This window comes from Eleginops maclovinus, chromosome 3 (assembly GCF_036324505.1).
Source record: "Eleginops maclovinus isolate JMC-PN-2008 ecotype Puerto Natales chromosome 3, JC_Emac_rtc_rv5, whole genome shotgun sequence".
NCBI classification, from domain to species: Eukaryota; Metazoa; Chordata; class Actinopteri; order Perciformes; family Eleginopidae; genus Eleginops; species Eleginops maclovinus.
This window is the reverse complement of record NC_086351.1, coordinates 14,019,060-14,036,768: the sequence shown is the minus strand read 5'-3', so window position 1 is coordinate 14,036,768 and position 17,709 is coordinate 14,019,060. Positions and strand designations below refer to the sequence as shown.

The 17,709-nt window shown below is 41.7% G+C and overlaps 4 protein-coding genes across 6 annotated transcripts; 2 read left to right on the top strand and 2 right to left on the bottom strand.

The window, feature by feature from the left end:
• Positions 1-265: 265 nt before the first annotated feature.
• On the bottom strand, positions 266-6,003 carry zgc:66448 (uncharacterized protein LOC327401 homolog). Its single transcript, XM_063878806.1, has 2 exons — positions 5,536-6,003; positions 266-5,174 (listed from the first exon to the last, which is right to left on the bottom strand). Exons 1-2 carry the CDS (start codon positions 5,912-5,914, stop codon positions 1,645-1,647), a joined length of 3,909 nt encoding a protein of 1,302 aa, XP_063734876.1. The 5' UTR covers positions 5,915-6,003; the 3' UTR covers positions 266-1,644.
• Positions 6,004-6,210: 207 nt separating this feature from the next.
• si:ch211-261d7.3 (uncharacterized) lies at positions 6,211-9,971 on the bottom strand. 3 transcript variants are annotated; one of them, XM_063878837.1, is made up of 4 exons: positions 9,867-9,971; positions 8,896-9,580; positions 8,056-8,481; positions 6,211-7,973 (listed from the first exon to the last, which is right to left on the bottom strand). In XM_063878837.1, the coding sequence occupies exons 2-4, from the start codon at positions 9,149-9,151 to the stop codon at positions 7,108-7,110; spliced, it is 1,548 nt and encodes a 515-aa protein (XP_063734907.1). In that variant the 5' UTR covers positions 9,152-9,580; positions 9,867-9,971; the 3' UTR covers positions 6,211-7,107. The 3 variants fall into 3 exon arrangements, with proteins under 3 accessions (XP_063734907.1, XP_063734908.1, XP_063734906.1); XM_063878838.1 differs by having other exon boundaries at positions 8,896-9,160; positions 9,867-9,948; XM_063878836.1 differs by having other exon boundaries at positions 8,896-9,958.
• A 1,990-nt stretch (positions 9,972-11,961) lies between these two features.
• Positions 11,962-13,698, top strand: LOC134861565 (trypsin-3). Its single transcript, XM_063878860.1, has 5 exons — positions 11,962-12,186; positions 12,309-12,465; positions 12,904-13,157; positions 13,246-13,382; positions 13,476-13,698. The coding sequence occupies exons 1-5, from the start codon at positions 12,147-12,149 to the stop codon at positions 13,623-13,625; spliced, it is 738 nt and encodes a 245-aa protein (XP_063734930.1). The 5' UTR covers positions 11,962-12,146; the 3' UTR covers positions 13,626-13,698.
• Positions 13,699-15,769: 2,071 nt separating this feature from the next.
• LOC134861566 (trypsin-3) lies at positions 15,770-17,507 on the top strand. Its single transcript, XM_063878861.1, has 5 exons — positions 15,770-15,994; positions 16,118-16,274; positions 16,713-16,966; positions 17,055-17,191; positions 17,285-17,507. Exons 1-5 carry the CDS (start codon positions 15,955-15,957, stop codon positions 17,432-17,434), a joined length of 738 nt encoding a protein of 245 aa, XP_063734931.1. The 5' UTR covers positions 15,770-15,954; the 3' UTR covers positions 17,435-17,507.
• Positions 17,508-17,709: the final 202 nt, after the last annotated feature.

The window sequence follows — 17,709 nt, the reverse complement described above, 5'->3', positions numbered from 1 at the left end:
TTAAGTTAGAATGGTTTAACCATAATTTGCACTTTCTGTACTTTTGCAAAATAAATAATGTGTAAAATTATCCAAAACGTTTCAAAACTTTTATTTTGCCTTACTATCTTTTCAAACCAAAAGTTGGAGAGGAAGAAATGTATGCAGAATATGAAATTTTACCAAGCCTAAATGAAGTCCTCTCTAATACGAATGTTAATATTAATGTTAATATGAATGTCGAAATGTTGTATCTCAACCCTGAGAAGTAGTGCACATCATAACATTGTAGTAAAAGGCAGGTTTTATTTAATCCAATATGTAGACATCATGGGAAAATTCTAATTCTTTCCATGCTAAAACAGTGGATAGAGGTAGAAGGGCACATGTGTTTGAAAGACATTGAATGTTTAAACGCACAGGAACAGGTTATTTTTTTTTGTACAAATGGACTGTGTTTATTTTACAGTAGTTATGAAGATTTTCAGACTTTTTGGGCCACCAAACCAACCAAATGCCCATTTTCACAATGGTGGGGATGGGATTCTGTAATCAGCTAAATCTCTAGTAATGGAATAATATCATTCAGTATTCACAAAAAATACATTGCATTGTACTCAAAAGTGGACCTAATTTTATAAATGCGGTTACATTCCAATTTGAAATAGTCATTCTGGTAAGAGATACACATTACATGGTACTCAACAGTAGGTGCTACTGCTATTCAGAATCTGTTTAAAGTCTTATTATAAAGTGTACCAGTCCTGAAACATTGTCAGAAATAAGCTGAATTCAACTGGGCTGATTGCACAGAGCAGAATATACATTATATTTGTCAGTGTAATGTTTGTCTTGTCATAGTGATATATTGACTAAAAATCACACACATTTATGTTTGATTTTTTTTCTGTCACTATCTCACAACTGTTTTTTCAATATTTTTGTAATGACAAGTTTTTCTGTGTTTTCCCAATAATCACTTGACCAAATTGTCATGATTAAAACTTAACTTATGTGATATTTGGACCCAGCTCATAACCATCAAGCTGTCCATCATCCCAATCCCCTCCTCCTCAAATGCAAAAACTTACATTTCTTTACTATAAGAAAGAGTTGCTCTGTGTTTTTGGAGTGAGGTCACATTGCTGAGCCAACCTTAAGCACAAACTAGGCCTTAAATACCAAGACAGCAGACATGCAGACTGTACTCATAAAAAGGCACACAGTATACTGTACATGAAGAAACACAGTTCAAATGGTTCAAGCATATGACACTAGCCTTAAAAGTACTAATATTATCTAAATCTAAAAGGTCATTGGCAACAAATGAAATGTAGAACCTCATGTATCTGCTACCCTCAGAAGTTGCTCAAACCAGTTAAACATTTGAACAACAAATGCATTTAAAAGACAGTGAAACTAATTTTAATGGCACTAGTATACACCCCCTATCACAGACAACGCTGTGCAAGCTTATTTGGAGCAACAAATATTTCACCATGAATTCAGTGTGGATACCAAATCAAGATTCACTTTCATTTTGTTTTTATCTAATGCCCATCCGCTCAATTATTAAAACAGCACAAGTGATGGTCAAATAAATGAGGTTCCAGAAAATGAAAATTATTTTAAAAGAAAATCAGAACTATTGGTAGTATTGAACTGTCAAATGTCTCCTTGTGCATGTTGCATGTAATGCATTTGTAGATCCAGTTCCCGGGGAAGAGAACACCCGCATATCATGCACTGGAGAAGCCGTTCTTGGGCAAAAGGCAAACGGGAGCCAAGCTTGTGAGTTTCTGTCCGTGTGGCGAGCTGAGGTAGGGGCAATGTCTGTGGCATGTGTGGCCTCTCGCTCATTACTGCCTGTGGTGCAAAAAAAATATTAGGGTGTGGAGGTCTTGAGAGTGAGCCAACTGCGACAGAGTGAAGAGGGTGTGGGCCAGGCAGAGCGAGAGGAGGGAGCGGAGCAAGGGGAGCTGAGAAAAAAGGAGAAGGCTGATTTATGATTATTTGAGTGGCTGTTACCATTGGCTGTTGCTGCAGCTCCGGTCCATTTCCTGGTTTAGATTGCCCAGTGAGCAGCGTCTGATTACTTTGGAAGCCCCATACGTGGGTTCCCAAACCCTGGCCAAAACGATGAGGCTCGTATTGAATAGTGAGGGGAACCTTTTGTGTCGTTGTCAGACTCTGCACATTGGCCCAGGCGGATGACACCTGCTTTTGAAAATCTTGAGCGTTTACTAATTTTTCAGGGTTTATAGTCTTTGGAATTCCTGGTGGTGTCTGTAAGTCCCACAAAGTGCTACCTACTCCATGGGAAACAGGAGTTGAAATTGGCATAGCACTGCTTTGGTCTATTTGAGCTGAGGTGGAGACACCTGGTAAGCCTGAAACCCACTGCTTTGGCAGCTCAGAGCCATTCCATGGCTTCTCTGGATGAATAACAGTCGACGGTATAACTTGAGGATTACTAAGTTCCCACACTCTAGTGTCCTCTTTCTTAGTATGTGTGGATGGCTCTTGTTGTATTGACACTGGGACACCTGCCCATCTTGGCAGCTGAAGCTCTTGACCCAGCTTATTTGGAGAGCCTCGTGAATTTGCCAGAAGAGCAGGTCTGATGCTCCAGAGCGCAGCGCCATCTACATAAGACAACGGAGTACAAAAATCATGTTGCAAAGAGCTTGTGGAAGCCAGCACTGTTGAGGTGGGCGGGCTACTCCAAGTAACGGGCTTGGGCAGCCTTTGTTGCTCGATCTCACTCACTGTGGAAGGGCTGGATTTTTTTGGCACAGCTGCCATGTGGGAGCTGACAATAGCAGGTGCACTGTTTTTCATGTGAGATGACTCTGAACTCAGAGCAGATGTGGTGCCTGACTGAGTTATCAGGGGGCTATCGGGCCAGCCCGGACCTCTCTGATGGTGGTGCTGCTGCAGACCCAGCTTTGATGGACTGTCAAACTGGTTCTGCTGAGGTTCTGCGTGTTGCTGCTGCGGTACAGGCATAACCTCTCCACCATCCACCTTCCACTGCACCGGTTGTGGGCGTAGCTCTGGCAGCCACGGGTCCTTCTGCGCTCTACTTTGTACATCCATGTGTGACGGGAGCATTGACTGCTGTGGCTCGACCGTCCTGCTGTGCAACTCGGCATCCCTCAGTGCAGAAACTGAATAAGGAGACAGCTGAGGCCCAGAGCTCCCTAAAGGTCGGGACCAGCCCAACAAGGGCCTCCCCCCTCTCCTTCCGCTGCTACCCCTTCCACCCCTGCCTCTAATCCTAGCACCCATTGGGAAAGAATTATACTGGTTTAAACCCTGGCGTTTGCGAGAATGTATCTTCTGGTGTACTAGAAGGCTGCTAAACCAAGAAAAAGTTTTGTGACACTCGTCACATCGATGAGGTCTCTCCCCTGTGTGTGTGTTCATGTGATCCCGGAGAAGATAGGCTAACCCGAAGCTCTTGTCACACTGGTTACACTTGTGAGGTTTGTCCCCATTGTGTGATAACATATGATGCTGCAGTTGGGTCTCGTCGCTGTAGCCTTTGCGGCAGCTGGTGCAGCGGAACGGTTTTTCCTGATGTAGCTTTTGATGTGTTTTCATGTTCTGCAGGAAAGCAAAGTCCTTTCCGCAGTCTGGACATGTGTATGGCTTCTCGCCTGTATGGATGATGAGATGCTGCTGTAAGTAGCTACTAAATCTAAAGCCCTTGTTACACACTCTGCACTTGTAAGGCCTGTCCTTGGAATGTACACGAATATGCAGATCTAACACTGAGGAGTGGCGGAAGGTTTTTCCACACTCTAAACACTTGAACAACTTGTTGATTTCACCATCACTTGATCTTTTCCCCTGTACATTATCACTGCTTAATGGAGTAGATTGGATTTGAGGCAGTGTTGTCACCTTTTGTATATGATGTGGTATAGACTTGTGTCCACTCAAAATATGAAAGTTTAAACTGACTTTCTCACGAAAAGTGCTTGGGCAGTAGGGACAGGTGTATCCCTTTTCCCAATGCTTGCTCTTCTCCTTTGGGTGTCTGGGGGTTCTCTCCAGCGTTTCATACTCGGCCTCGTGAATAAGCATGTGGGCTCTCAGGTTAGCTGGTATTAAGTATGTCAGGGGACAGAGGGGGCAGTTAAATGTGCGTTTTTGTTCCTCGCTCTGGTGTGTGTTCTCTTTACCCGGCCCTCTACCTGCCTCCTGTGTGGACGCAGTGTTGCTGGGCTGCTCAGTTGAAGAGTTGTTTTGGCGCAGTCTGTGCTGGCGGCAGTGTGCCTTCATGTTTTGTGCAAAGGCGAATGTTTTACCACATTCAGGGCAGCGGAAGGGCTTCTGGCCTGTGTGCAGATACTGATGTTGATGGAGGAGGCTGCTGTACTTGAAAGTCTTGCCGCAGATGTTGCACAGATGAGAGCGTGTGTTATCCGTGTGCTTGCGACGGTGATCTTCCATGACAGAGTAGTGTTTAAAAACCAAGCCGCATTCTGGGCATTCATAGGGTTTCAGGGCGGTGTGAGATCGCTGGTGGTAGCGCAGTGCCATGCTGTCTGGGAAAGTTTGGCTGCACTCTTGGCATGTAAAGATGCTATCACAGGAGTGGAGCATCATGTGCTTGGTGACAGACACCTTAAACTGGAACTCTTGGCGGCAAAGGGGGCAGTGGTAAGGCTTTTCTGCGGCAATGCTGCAGTTGTGGTCCCTCAGCTTATCCACTGAGGAGAACACCTTCTCACATTCTGCACATTTAAATTTACCCTCCTCCTTTTTTGGAGAAGCAAGCTGTTCATCCTTCTCTTTGTGTTCAATTTTGTGTTTGATGAGGCTGCTGCGGTGCTGAAAGGTAAGGCCGCATTCTTTACAGGTGAGCGGAGTGAGCTCATCCTCGTGTGCGTGAAAGTGTCGGTGAAGGTTGAAGGTCTCACGCCTGGTGAACCTCTGGCCGCACTCTTTGCACTCCAAACGGCACTTTTTGGGCTTAGCTGTCAAATTAGCACTATCTTCTTGTTCTGCCTCTTCATCTTCTTCAATTACATCCTCTGTCTTGATAAAGTCTTCCACCGGTTCCTCAGCCAGTCGCTTCTCCTCATCGGGGGTTGTTTTCGCCTCAGTAGCATTATTTGTAATATGATCCTCTACATGTGTATCTTGCTGCAGCTCTCCAGCACTCTCTGATACGTTTTTGGGGTCTGCAAGAGATTAAAAAAATGTAATGATTTTTTACGCTCCTTTCCATTACGGGCTACAAAACACTGCTTAAAGTGTGCATATTTTGTTTGTAATAAGTGCCACGAGTGGAATAAAACTAATAAATAAATACAATTAAAATAATTGAGCATGCAAAAAATAAACAACATATCTGTACCTAACTTCACAAACTGCACGCAACCAACACAGCTACCGGTCTAAGCAGAACACAACATATTTTGCAGGATGCTAGCATATTTTGTTATGGTAATTAACATAGCAGAGTTTAACCGGTAGTGAGAGCTCAGGTTAGCCTACAGGCTAAAGCTAATAGTTAAAAAACATTAACAAACGTGAGCATACCAGACTTCTTCTCATCTGCATCCATGTGTGTTTTCTCCTCTGTATCGTAGTCTTCCGTTTCGGACCATTCGTAAGCCCGCTGGTCGTTTACACGAGCCTCGGCCATTTTTTCCGCCGACGTTAGGTCCTCTACTGGATTACTTGTCTTTTTCCCGTCTCCAGCCCCGGACTCGATACTAACCTCAGGATGGCTGGCACTACAGTCTCTCCCCACGCTGGTTCTCTGCTCAGTATGGGGGTTCTCTGTGGGATCAGTGTGCGTCTCTTCATCCTTCTGATTTGAGCTGCATCCCGACTCTGCTTCAGTCTTCCCCCCAGATGTGTCCACCTCCTCCGCAGGGGATTTCTGTCGTTTGGGAGACTCCGATGGGTCGGCCATGTTTCACCCATGCACCCCCTTATCCAGAACACACAGGATCATGCTCATGCAGCCAGCCTGAAAAATGAAGGACACTTCCGGTTGGTATTTTCAAAATAAAAGACCCATTACTGACAACCAGCTGTGGTTCAGCATTTCTTCAAATATTATTATAAACTTTAAGTTTATAATTTCCGTTTTGCTGTCATTATTGTTATACAGACAACAAACACTCTATTCACAACATCAAAAATCTTCAACACTAAATAAACTTTTTGTATATGCTATAATCACAAATCCACAAGTGATCAGCTGGATTTATTAAGTCCATGTCTGAGTTTTATTATCGTTTAGTTACATTTCATTGGAACAGTCACTATCTACAAAATATATATATTGTGCAAAACTACGTAGATGATGGCCATATGCTGTTTCTTTGCGACTATCTACAAACACATTCATCGTACTGCATGCAAGAATTGAATAAATATCCCGTACATACTTTTGTATACTTTTATATTCCATCAAAAACATACGATTGCCTACTGTGAACTGCTTATGCTGTGAAGGTTTTTCTGCTTTAAACCAAAAATTGGCTAGACTTAATGTAACACTGTTGTTTTGAAACACATCAAAACAGAACACAGTCTAACTTTATTGTCCAACCACAGCTGGAAAATACATTACTTTCCATGGAACTGTTTAAAAGCACAAGCATACATTAGCAGGTAAGTACAATAGCTGTTTGACTACCATATATGGCAACTGCAGATTACAAGTACTCTATGACAATGTAGTTAGTGAATCAGGAAAATTGAGACAGTGCTAAACCCTTAAGAGTGTCAGTTCGGCTGCAAAGCATGTGCAGTGACATGCGTAATAAACATCACATCCTACAGTATGTCATTGTCTGGTTTTTCAGTCTCATGAAGGAAGTTGACACTCCAAAGAGCAACTGTTTTTCAGTAAGTCTTTCATCAAATTTTCAAGAACCAAGCTAATGTTAAGGCCACCTTATTATCACGTGTGTAATTTTCTTATGGGCTTCAGTCCTCTTTGAAACAAAATTAAGTGCATGATGGATTTGAAGTGGGGCGTAAAACTCATAAATTATATTTTTTACAGTCAATAGAAAAAACAGCATAACATCTTGTCACATTTTGGAACACCAACTACGCATGATGTTCACTTTAAGTTTCTAAATTATTTTGTCCTCAGCGCCTTCTTCTGCGCCTGTGATCAACAGCTCTTCCTCGCCGTGGCCTCTGCACACTTCTGTTTGTGTTTGTGGGTGCTTCCAAAGGAAAAGTGCCATGTTCTTCAGGGGACGATGATGCAGGAACTACTGCCACAGTTGTCTGATGAGTTGAATGCTGGTTGACTTGTGGCTGCTGCTGTATTTGCGTTTGGTGCTGTTGTTGTACCACCAGTGGCTGCTGCTGATGTTGTGTTTGCAATGTTGCTTCAATCCGCTCTTGTTGAAGCTGCAGTGGCTCTGTGTGTTGTAATTGCTGAGCTGCCTGTGGCTGTAAGTGCTGTTGTGATGTTTGCGACTGGTGTGCTTGTTGAACACGATTTTGTTGAGGCTGCTGCTGGGCCTCAAGCACTCCTAAAAGCCTTTGCAATAGGACATTGTTTTGTTGAAGACTAACTGCCAGTGTCTCTTGTGAAGCAACAAGTGTTCTGATGTCCTGTCTGAAACCCTCCCCAAACTCCAGCAGGCTCTTCTCTACCCGATTTCCTAGTTGAATTGCTGCCTCCCCTAACCCTCGAAGCTCATCTTCAAGCCAGGAGCTGTGTGGAGGGGCTTCAAGAGGCCCCTGCTGTGCTCCGAGTGAAGGCTGAGGACTACTGGGCTGAGGGCTGCCATTGAGGAAAGGAGCACTGTAGAGGGGGGAAGGAGGCAGCCATCGTTCTGATGGAGGAGGGGGTCCTATGCCCAGACCTAGTCCCAATCCCAACTTGTCTTCCATGCTGTTCTCAACTGGTTCACACTCAGATTCTCCCATCTCTCTGTCCCGCTCCGGATTGTCCTCGTCTTTGTCCAAACCATCTCTCTCTGACCCTTCCCCACCTACACCTGCAAAGAAATACTGTAATTACACTTGAGTAGATGTTATATGTTTCTCGAGAATCTTCAAAGAAAAATACTTATATTTTACCTGTATCAGAGTCAGGGAAGCATGGGAAACTGGGCTTTGGTCTGGTGCTTTGCTTTTGCCTGGTATGTTGAAGTCTGGGGCTAGACTGTGAAGGACGGCCAAGCATCGAAGCTCCTCTGCTTGATGGCAGGTAACAGCTGCGGTGCCGAGCATCAGCCAGCCGGCCTCCGTTGCGTCTCTTTAGGTCGTCCCAGCGCTTCTTCACCTCTCGAAGGGTGCGTGGGACTCTGGACACGGCATTAACTCTCTCTAGGATGCCTGCCCAGATGCGTTCTCTCTCACGCCGCCGGAGTCTCCCTGCAGGACCAAACAGCTCCCCTTCACACCGAGTGACTTCTGACACCAACACCTCCAACTCTGCTCCACTGAAACGACTCTTTCTTTTTCCTGCACCACCAGCAGCCAGCGCAGCTGACATAGCTCTGTCTGTAAAGAAAAAGAGGCGAGAGGACAGCCCAAAAGGGAAAGAAAACAGTTTCAAGTTAAGCTAAATATACTGTGTGAAGAAGAAAAATGTGCTTAACAGTGTCAGCCCTATTTCCACTCTGCTAATCCAAAAACACTCTTACATGACTACTTTTGGAAAGACATTGATTATAAAAATCAATTTATCAGATCTTCTTTCTGTGATAATGTTGGATCTAAATGTTAAAGCAAATGCTGTGACTGTTTGCATAGATATTGTGTACTATTATGTATCTTTGCCTGTGCTTTAACATACTGCTGAAAAGCATTTAATGTAAACTTTGGTCAATAAGAGCCACATGCTTTGCAGAATGTACAAATAAACAAGGAAACATGCAATCCAGTTTCCAATAATGTTCTTAATCTCCGGCTTACTTTGTTCAATAGACAAGAGGTCGTCTGAGGAGATGCCAGGTGCCATGATGTTCGGATGCACCACTACCACGTTGAAGGGGAGTCCCCCAGGCAATCCGCTGCTCTGGTCACAGCTGCCCTCGGAGTCATCATCCTCCCTGGGGAAGCCGTTTTCTGAGGCTCCCCCTCCAAAGGGTCCCTCCGGAGACTCCACTTTGATGTGCATGGGAGGTGATTGCTCGTACAGCAGCCCCCCCTCCTCGTAGTACTCAGTCATGAGTCAGACCTGATTTACAGCAGAACTGACTGGTGGGCCAATTCTGATAGTGGCAGCTGTTGCCCCATTAACACAAGTTCAATGTGTTACTAAGTCTACTGCTAAAGACATAACAACTCTTCAGTATACCGTATCAGATAATAAGGATTTGACTATGGCTATTTCTAATGGAAATATGGAGTTAAAGTACTATTTTTATCAGTATTCTTCAAATGAATCAAGCCATGGTTGCATCTTGATAAGAGTCAATAGACTTTTATAGATAGCTGCAGCTACTTAAATCCAGCTCCCATAGCATCTTTATTTATAGTGATATGTCGCTATGAATGTATATACAAGGTGTTAAAACACCTAAAGCAGGCTAAGAGCTACATCTAAAAGTCCAATTGGCATACAGTGGTCCTTCAAGGCAAAGAATATCCTCCAGAGCTGAAATAAAACAACACAACGTAACACTGCTTACAAATGTGAAGCATTTTAAAATAATTGTCCGTTTTGTATCACCGACGTTGACGTCTTTAATCTGTCGCATCGATGCGCATTTTTTTCTGCACCACATCCGCAATGGTTGCGCATTCCGCATACATTAGGTGCTGATCTTGCAATGCTAGCTGCTAGCTAACAGGGAAACACAGTTTAAATGTAAAGCTCTGGCCTGAACTACTAGTGACCAGCGAGCAGACATGACATGAAAGCCCAGGGTTGTATTCCTTACCTCATGATAACTGCACATGGGAGGCAAAACAAACCAAAACACAATTGGTGCAGCTGTTAGCTCAGCAACCGATACACAAACCGAAGACAGTCGCTTACTTTGGACGTCACGGTGGGGCCGATGTTCAGGACCAATCAGGTCGGGGAGAAAGGTTTAATCTGAATGATTGAATGATGAATGATTATTGTGTTTTCTGTAGCCAAAACAATGCCTTGAGGAAACCATTTCCAAATATTTTCCTATTGTATTTCACATGTTGTATTGTATCTAAAAAACAACAACAGGTGAAATGGTCATGCTTTATGGCACCGATTTTTTTATTTTGTTTTATTTTGAAAATACCTAAATGGACAAACATGTTAGATTTTAAATGAGGCTATTTAGAGTTTTTGGACAATTACACCAACCTTAAATGAACTGGACAAATAGAAAACCAAATGTTCCCATATTTCTGAATGACATTAGGAATATCGATATGTGTATACATATATAAATAATTAGAGGGTCACATAAATAATGAATTTCATAGCATTTAGCCGATGCTTTTATCCAAAGTGACTTATAATAAGTGCAATAAACCATAAAGTTTGAACTAATGACTTACAATGCAAAAGCTTGTAGATTTGTGTGAAGTGAAACATCACCCCAATCATCACATGGTTTTATTTAATGTCAATGCAATTATTGAATAATAGTTGAGACAAATATTAAACATAAATATAATATAACATAACAAATGTAAAACATATATTATTTTTGAAAAATGTATAAACTGGGAAGTTAAACAGGAAAACAAAAGTGTTTATTTTGTGTGTGTGTGTGTGTGTGTGTGTGTGTGTGTGTGTGTGTGTGTGTGTGTGTGTGTGTGTGTGTGTGTGTGTGTGTGTGTGTGTGTGTGTGTGTGTGTGTGTGTGTGTGTGTGTGTGTTTGTGTGTGTGTCACCACCACCACTAATAGTAATACAGGATTTGTAAAGCATGTGCAGACCAAAATATAATAAATAGTTGTAATATAAAGCTAGCAGGGTTGAGGGCTGCATACAGTATCTGTATCTGTTAACTGGAAAAATGATGACCTGAAATTCTAGGTTTTTTTCTTTTTGACCATGCTGCTGTTTCCCAGGTGGGATAATGTTTGATCATTGTGCAACCTGCATGGAAAAATCTGTGAGCGAGTAAAATAAAGAGCGGTCTGCCTGCAGCTATATGAACATTATCAGCTCCGAAAAAAATGAAGAGACCACTAAATTTATGGCAGCCTTTCCAGTGTTTGTTGAATTTCAACACAGATAAACATTGTCAGTAGTTTATGGAATACAATAAATAAATACAAATAATAATTTAGCTCAAAGACATACCTATAAATAATAAAACAAGAGAAAATGATAATGCTGAAGTGGTCTCTTAATTTCTTCCGGGGCTGTATACTGTGGATGAGTCTATGTTATTTTACAAATTAAATACTGATGAGTTCAGTGAATTCATACATATATTTTACATTTACAATCAATGTATGGGTCATCCCAACATCAACAAGTATACAAATATGTCAGACCATTTATGTTTCCTACCCCTTAAAAACTAAATATTTACTTGACCGTAATACAGTATTTATGTATATACAGTGATGTGTAATGGTTAATACAGTTTGCTGACTTGACACTACTTTATCTTGTTTATTGTTTTCTGAATCAGGAGAACAAAGCTTAACAGCTTAACACAAAGCTTAAATAATTGAGATAAAAACAAACATAATGGTTATATTTAAAAACAAAGGCATGTTGCCATTTTGTTGCCAGGGATCATATTTGCTGTTCAATGTTAACAATACTGTTAAAAAAATATAGTTTGGGATGTTATTCAATACACATCACCCCAAGGTTTGAGTTGATGGTACAGTATACCATAAAATACCACAGGCAATTGACACACAGTTCTTTGAATAAGGGACAACTTGTGCCTGACCACTTGAGACCAAGTAGCATACATTCAAAATGAAATACATGTCTGCTCTGAATACCAATAAAAGAGATTCTGTGTGAAATATATTTCTAGGTATAAACATGAAATCAGGCACATTGGGTTTAAGGGTTTATACATACACTTGTGCTTGGGGCGTAGGTGGAACTAAAACTCTTGGCATCAATACGCTGGCTCTCTTCTTCCAGGTGGGCTTTCACACACCAGAGAGATAAAGAACAGACGTGTCATTGGTCAATCAGACTGCAGAGTGGGTTTAAAAGGGCCTGCAGTGAACCTGAGCTCACACACCGACATCATCATGAAGGCTTTCATTCTTCTGGCCCTGTTCGCAGTGGCCTGTAAGTATAAAGACTTAAGTCATTTTGAAGTGACATAAAATGTTTTGACAGTATGGCTCTGGAGTAATTTCCCTTTATGATAAAAAAAAAAGTAACATAAACTCTGCTTAATTCTCCACCAGATGCTGCTCCCATTGAGGACGACAAAATTGTTGGCGGCTACGAGTGCAGGAAGAATGCTTTGCCGTACCAGGTTTCTCTGTCCTCTGGCTACCACTTCTGTGGAGCCTCCCTGATCTCCAGCACCTGGGTGTTGTCTGCTGCTCACTGCTACAAGTCGTAAGTGCACACATTTGAAAAAGTTTGGCATACCTTCACTGCCTCTTATAATATAATGTTCACTTGTACATCTGTTTATTCCAATGTAATTGGTATTCCAATTTAATGTATGTATTACATTATTTGTTCTACTGTTCAGTATATCATTTTACTTGTTAGTTTATCTTAATCTATTTAATATGAACTTAAGTTTCTTATTCATGCAACTTACTTGGACCCTTTGCATTGTATTGCACTGTTTTATGTCTTTTACGTTATGTAATGTGTATCATAGGTTGTTGGAGGAACCTCAGACTTGACATTTTCATTGCCAAAATTACACTGTTGCTATTTTGCACATATGGAAGATATTATTTAAACCTTTGAATTTTAATCATTAATCATCAAGGTGCAATGTCACATTACTTACATGTTTTTGAACACTGCCTCTCTCTGCAGTCGTGTGCAGGTGCGTCTGGGTGAGCACAACATTGCCGTCAGTGAGGGCACAGAGCAGTTCATCAACTCTGCCAAGGTCATCCGTCACCCCAGTTACAACAGCGGCAACCTGGACAATGACATCATGCTGATCAAGCTGAGCACCCCCGCCGCCCTGAACAGCTACGTCCGTGCCGTGTCTCTGCCCTCCAGCTGTGCCAGCTCTGGCACTCGCTGCCTGATCTCTGGATGGGGCAACACCAGCGGCTCTGGAAGTCAGTAACTCACTGCAGTCACACCTGGAAGACAGTTTTGCTATGTTTGAGTCTGAACACCACATGTATTGACTTTGTTCCTCTTTAGGCAACTACCCTGATCGTCTGAGGTGCCTGGATGCCCCCATCCTGAGCGACAGCAGCTGCAGGTCCGCCTACCCTGGACAGATCACCTCCAACATGTTCTGTGCTGGATTCCTCGAGGGAGGCAAGGACTCCTGCCAGGTTAGAGACACAGTCACAGTTTCCTAAAGCCGACAAAACAAACTTTAGATCAGCTCTGCTCACATGTTGTCCTTTCACTCTGCGTGCCGACAGGGAGACTCTGGTGGACCCGTGGTGTGCAACGGTCAGCTGCAGGGTGTGGTGTCCTGGGGTTATGGCTGCGCCATGAGGAACAAGCCCGGCGTGTACGCCAAGGTCTGCAACTACAACTCCTGGATTCGCAACACCATGTCCTCCAACTAAAGTCACTTCACAGTCATTGGTTGAAAATCAGAAAACTGTATGCCCCTTTAATAAATAAACTTTGCAACAATAATTAGTGTTCTTGATTTGTGGCATACGTATAACTATTGTGCTCAAAGTGATTACCTAAAATAATGCCGGAACAGCTCTATAGTTGTCTTGATTGTTAGCTAACATACAGATCTTTAGACTATGAATAACTGATAGTTGAGCCATGCTACTGGATAACCCTTTTATGTAATATCTCTAGATTTGAGGATCCTATAGAAATTTAACGGACATAATCACATAGCGATACAAAAATTGCCTTTATTGGTTTTAAGACAAACTATAGCATACAACCATATTCACAGAGTATCTTTGAAACACATTTGAAACAGTTTTTTTATGATTATACAAAAATCAAGCAGGCAGTGAAACAAATATGGATGTTTAACAACAATTCCTGTTGCCTTTTTTTTCAGGTGTCAAATGTGTGTTTTTAAGTAGATTTTTTTTACATTGAGCATAATAGAGAAAACGCTAACGACAATTTGATAAGGAAAAATGTGCGCACAAGTTAAACGGATATATTCACCTTCAATGTTAAAACATAATGCGAAGAGGAGTCCCTGTTGGAGAACAGAACAAAGCAAATATACATTAATGTCTCTGAACATTTTTTGATTTCCTTTGCAAGAGTCAAGAAAAGGCATGATTTGTAATAAACCCTTTTGAAATGTTCTTTCTATCTGTATTGCGTTACTTTTGGACAGAAAGGAAACTATATGAACTAAACTAGGCTCATAACTTCTTCCTCAAATGTCTTAATGATCTAAACAAAACAAAAAGGGTCCCTAATATTTTGTACATTCAGTATATTTCAGAATCTGTAAACGGGTTGAAAACATGAGTAATCTTCCTTTTTGCTGCATTACATTTCCCATAACATTACCATGTGGGTAAATGACAACCTTTCCTAATCTAGGACAAAAGAAGCCCCTGTTAGAGAATGTATAAAAAAAATGATAAACACATACAATGTGCGTTGTGTCTCTGTTTAACAGTCAGACAGAACATCTTAAACTGAAAGTATAATTTCATATTTACCATAATACAGATGACTGACATACACTTTTGTTATGAAAGTTATTGTGTTTTTCTCCAGGTTACGCTATATATGACAACTAGTAATGTGTGATAGTAATAGGTACATTTAATTGAAAGATTGTGGCGTTTAAAGCGTCAAATGGAACTCTATTAACTTTAAAATTCCAGTAATATGAAACAAATAGAATAGTGCATATCTTACATAAAGTGTGTGTGACTGGGGGCGGGACTAGAGGTCCCATTGTCAATATGTTGGCTCTCGTCTTCCAGATGTGTCTTCTCACACATTACACAGGAACACAAGTCAAACATGCTCTGCCACTTCTCATATGTTCTCATAATACCTGCAGCTCAATGGTTTGTTAAAAGGATGAAACACGAGTTCTAAAATACTGACAATATTTCACAGAGACACCGTGTACACATTTTGAATTTGATTTGTGTGTAATAAATACGTTTTCTATAACATTCGTTTGATGTCTCTTTTTCTTTTCCATGATTACTAAGCGTTGAGATCTAAAGTGTGTTAAAAAAAAGTATATAATGCAGTTACTTGGCATATGTCTGAATAGAAAGGTTGTTGTATCAGCTGTATTACTTAAGTACTATTTTCAACACAACAGGCCACCAAGGTCTATATTAAACCTCAGCTGGAGTCTAAAATGAAGTATCTAACACAAAGCTTAAATAATTGAGATAAAAAACAAACATAATGGTTATATTTAAAAACAAAGGCATGTTGCCATTTTGTTGCCAGGGATCATATTTGCTGTTCAATGTTAACAATACGGTTAAAAAATATATAGTTTGGGATGTTATTCAATACACATCACCCCAAGGTTTGAGTTGATGGTACAGTATACCATAAAATACCACAGGCAATTGACACACAGTTCTTTGAATAAGGGACAACTTGTGCCTGACCACTTGAGACCAAGTAGCATACATTCAAAATGAAATACATGTCTGCTCTGAATACCAATAAAAGAGATTCTGTGTGAAATATATTTCTAGGTATAAACATGAAATCAGGCACATTGGGTTTAAGGGTTTATACATACACTTGTGCTTGGGGCGTAGGTGGAACTAAAACTCTTGGCATCAATACGCTGGCTCTCTTCTTCCAGGTGGGCTTTCACACACCAGAGAGATAAAGAACAGACGTGTCATTGGTCAATCAGACTGCAGAGTGGGTTTAAAAGGGCCTGCAGTGAACCTGAGCTCACACACCGACATCATCATGAAGGCTTTCATTCTTCTGGCCCTGTTCGCAGTGGCCTGTAAGTATAAAGACTTAAGTCATTTTGAAGTGACATAAAATGTTTTGACAGTATGACTCTGGAGTAATTTCCCTTTATGATAAAAAAAAAAAGTAACATAAACTCTGCTTAATTCTCCACCAGATGCTGCTCCCATTGAGGACGACAAAATTGTTGGCGGCTACGAGTGCAGGAAGAATGCTTTGCCGTACCAGGTTTCTCTGTCCTCTGGCTACCACTTCTGTGGAGCCTCCCTGATCTCCAGCACCTGGGTGTTGTCTGCTGCTCACTGCTACAAGTCGTAAGTGCACACATTTGAAAAAGGTTGGCATACCTTCACTGCCTCTTATAATATAATGTTCACTTGTACATCTGTTTATTCCAATGTAATTGGTATTCCAATTTAATGTATGTATTACATTATTTGTTCTACTGTTCAGTATATCATTTTACTTGTTAGTTTATCTTAATCTATTTAATATGAACTTAAGTTTCTTATTCATGCAACTTACTTGGACCCTTTGCATTGTATTGCACTGTTTTATGTCTTTTACGTTATGTAATGTGTATCATAGGTTGTTGGAGGAACCTCAGACTTGACATTTTCATTGCCAAAATTACACTGTTGCTATTTTGCACATATGGAAGATATTATTTAAACCTTTGAATTTTAATCATTAATCATCCAGGTGCAATGTCACATTACTTACATGTTTTTGAACACTGCCTCTCTCTGCAGTCGTGTGCAGGTGCGTCTGGGTGAGCACAACATTGCCGTCAGTGAGGGCACAGAGCAGTTCATCAACTCTGCCAAGGTCATCCGTCACCCCAGTTACAACAGCGGCAACCTGGACAATGACATCATGCTGATCAAGCTGAGCACCCCCGCCGCCCTGAACAGCTACGTCCGTGCTGTGTCTCTGCCCTCCAGCTGTGCCAGCTCTGGCACTCGCTGCCTGATCTCTGGATGGGGCAACACCAGCGGCTCTGGAAGTCAGTAACTCACTGCAGTCACACCTGGAAGACAGTTTTGCTATGTTTGAGTCTGAACACCACATGTATTGACTTTGTTCCTCTTTAGGCAACTACCCTGATCGTCTGAGATGCCTGGATGCCCCCATCCTGAGCGACAGCAGCTGCAGGTCCGCCTACCCTGGACAGATCACCTCCAACATGTTCTGTGCTGGATTCCTCGAGGGAGGCAAGGACTCCTGCCAGGTTAGAGACACAGTCACAGTTTCCTAAAGCCGACAAAACAACCTTTAGATCAGCTCTGCTCACATGTTGTCCTTTCACTCTGCGTGCCGACAGGGAGACTCTGGTGGACCCGTGGTGTGCAACGGTCAGCTGCAGGGTGTGGTGTCCTGGGGTTATGGCTGCGCCATGAGGAACAAGCCCGGCGTGTACGCCAAGGTCTGCAACTACAACTCCTGGATTCGCAACACCATGTCCTCCAACTAAAGTCACTTCACAGTCATTGGTTGAAAATCAGAAAACTGTATGCCCCTTTAATAAATAAACTTTGCAACAATAATTAGTGTTCTTGATTTGTGGCATACGTATAACTATTGTGCTCAAAGTGATTACCTAAAATAATGCCGGAACAGCTCTATAGTTGTCTTGATTGTTAGCTAACATACAGATCTTTAGACTATGAATAACTGATAGTTGAGCCATGCTACTGGATAACCCTTTTATGTAATATCTCTAGATTTGAGGATCCTATAGAAATTTAA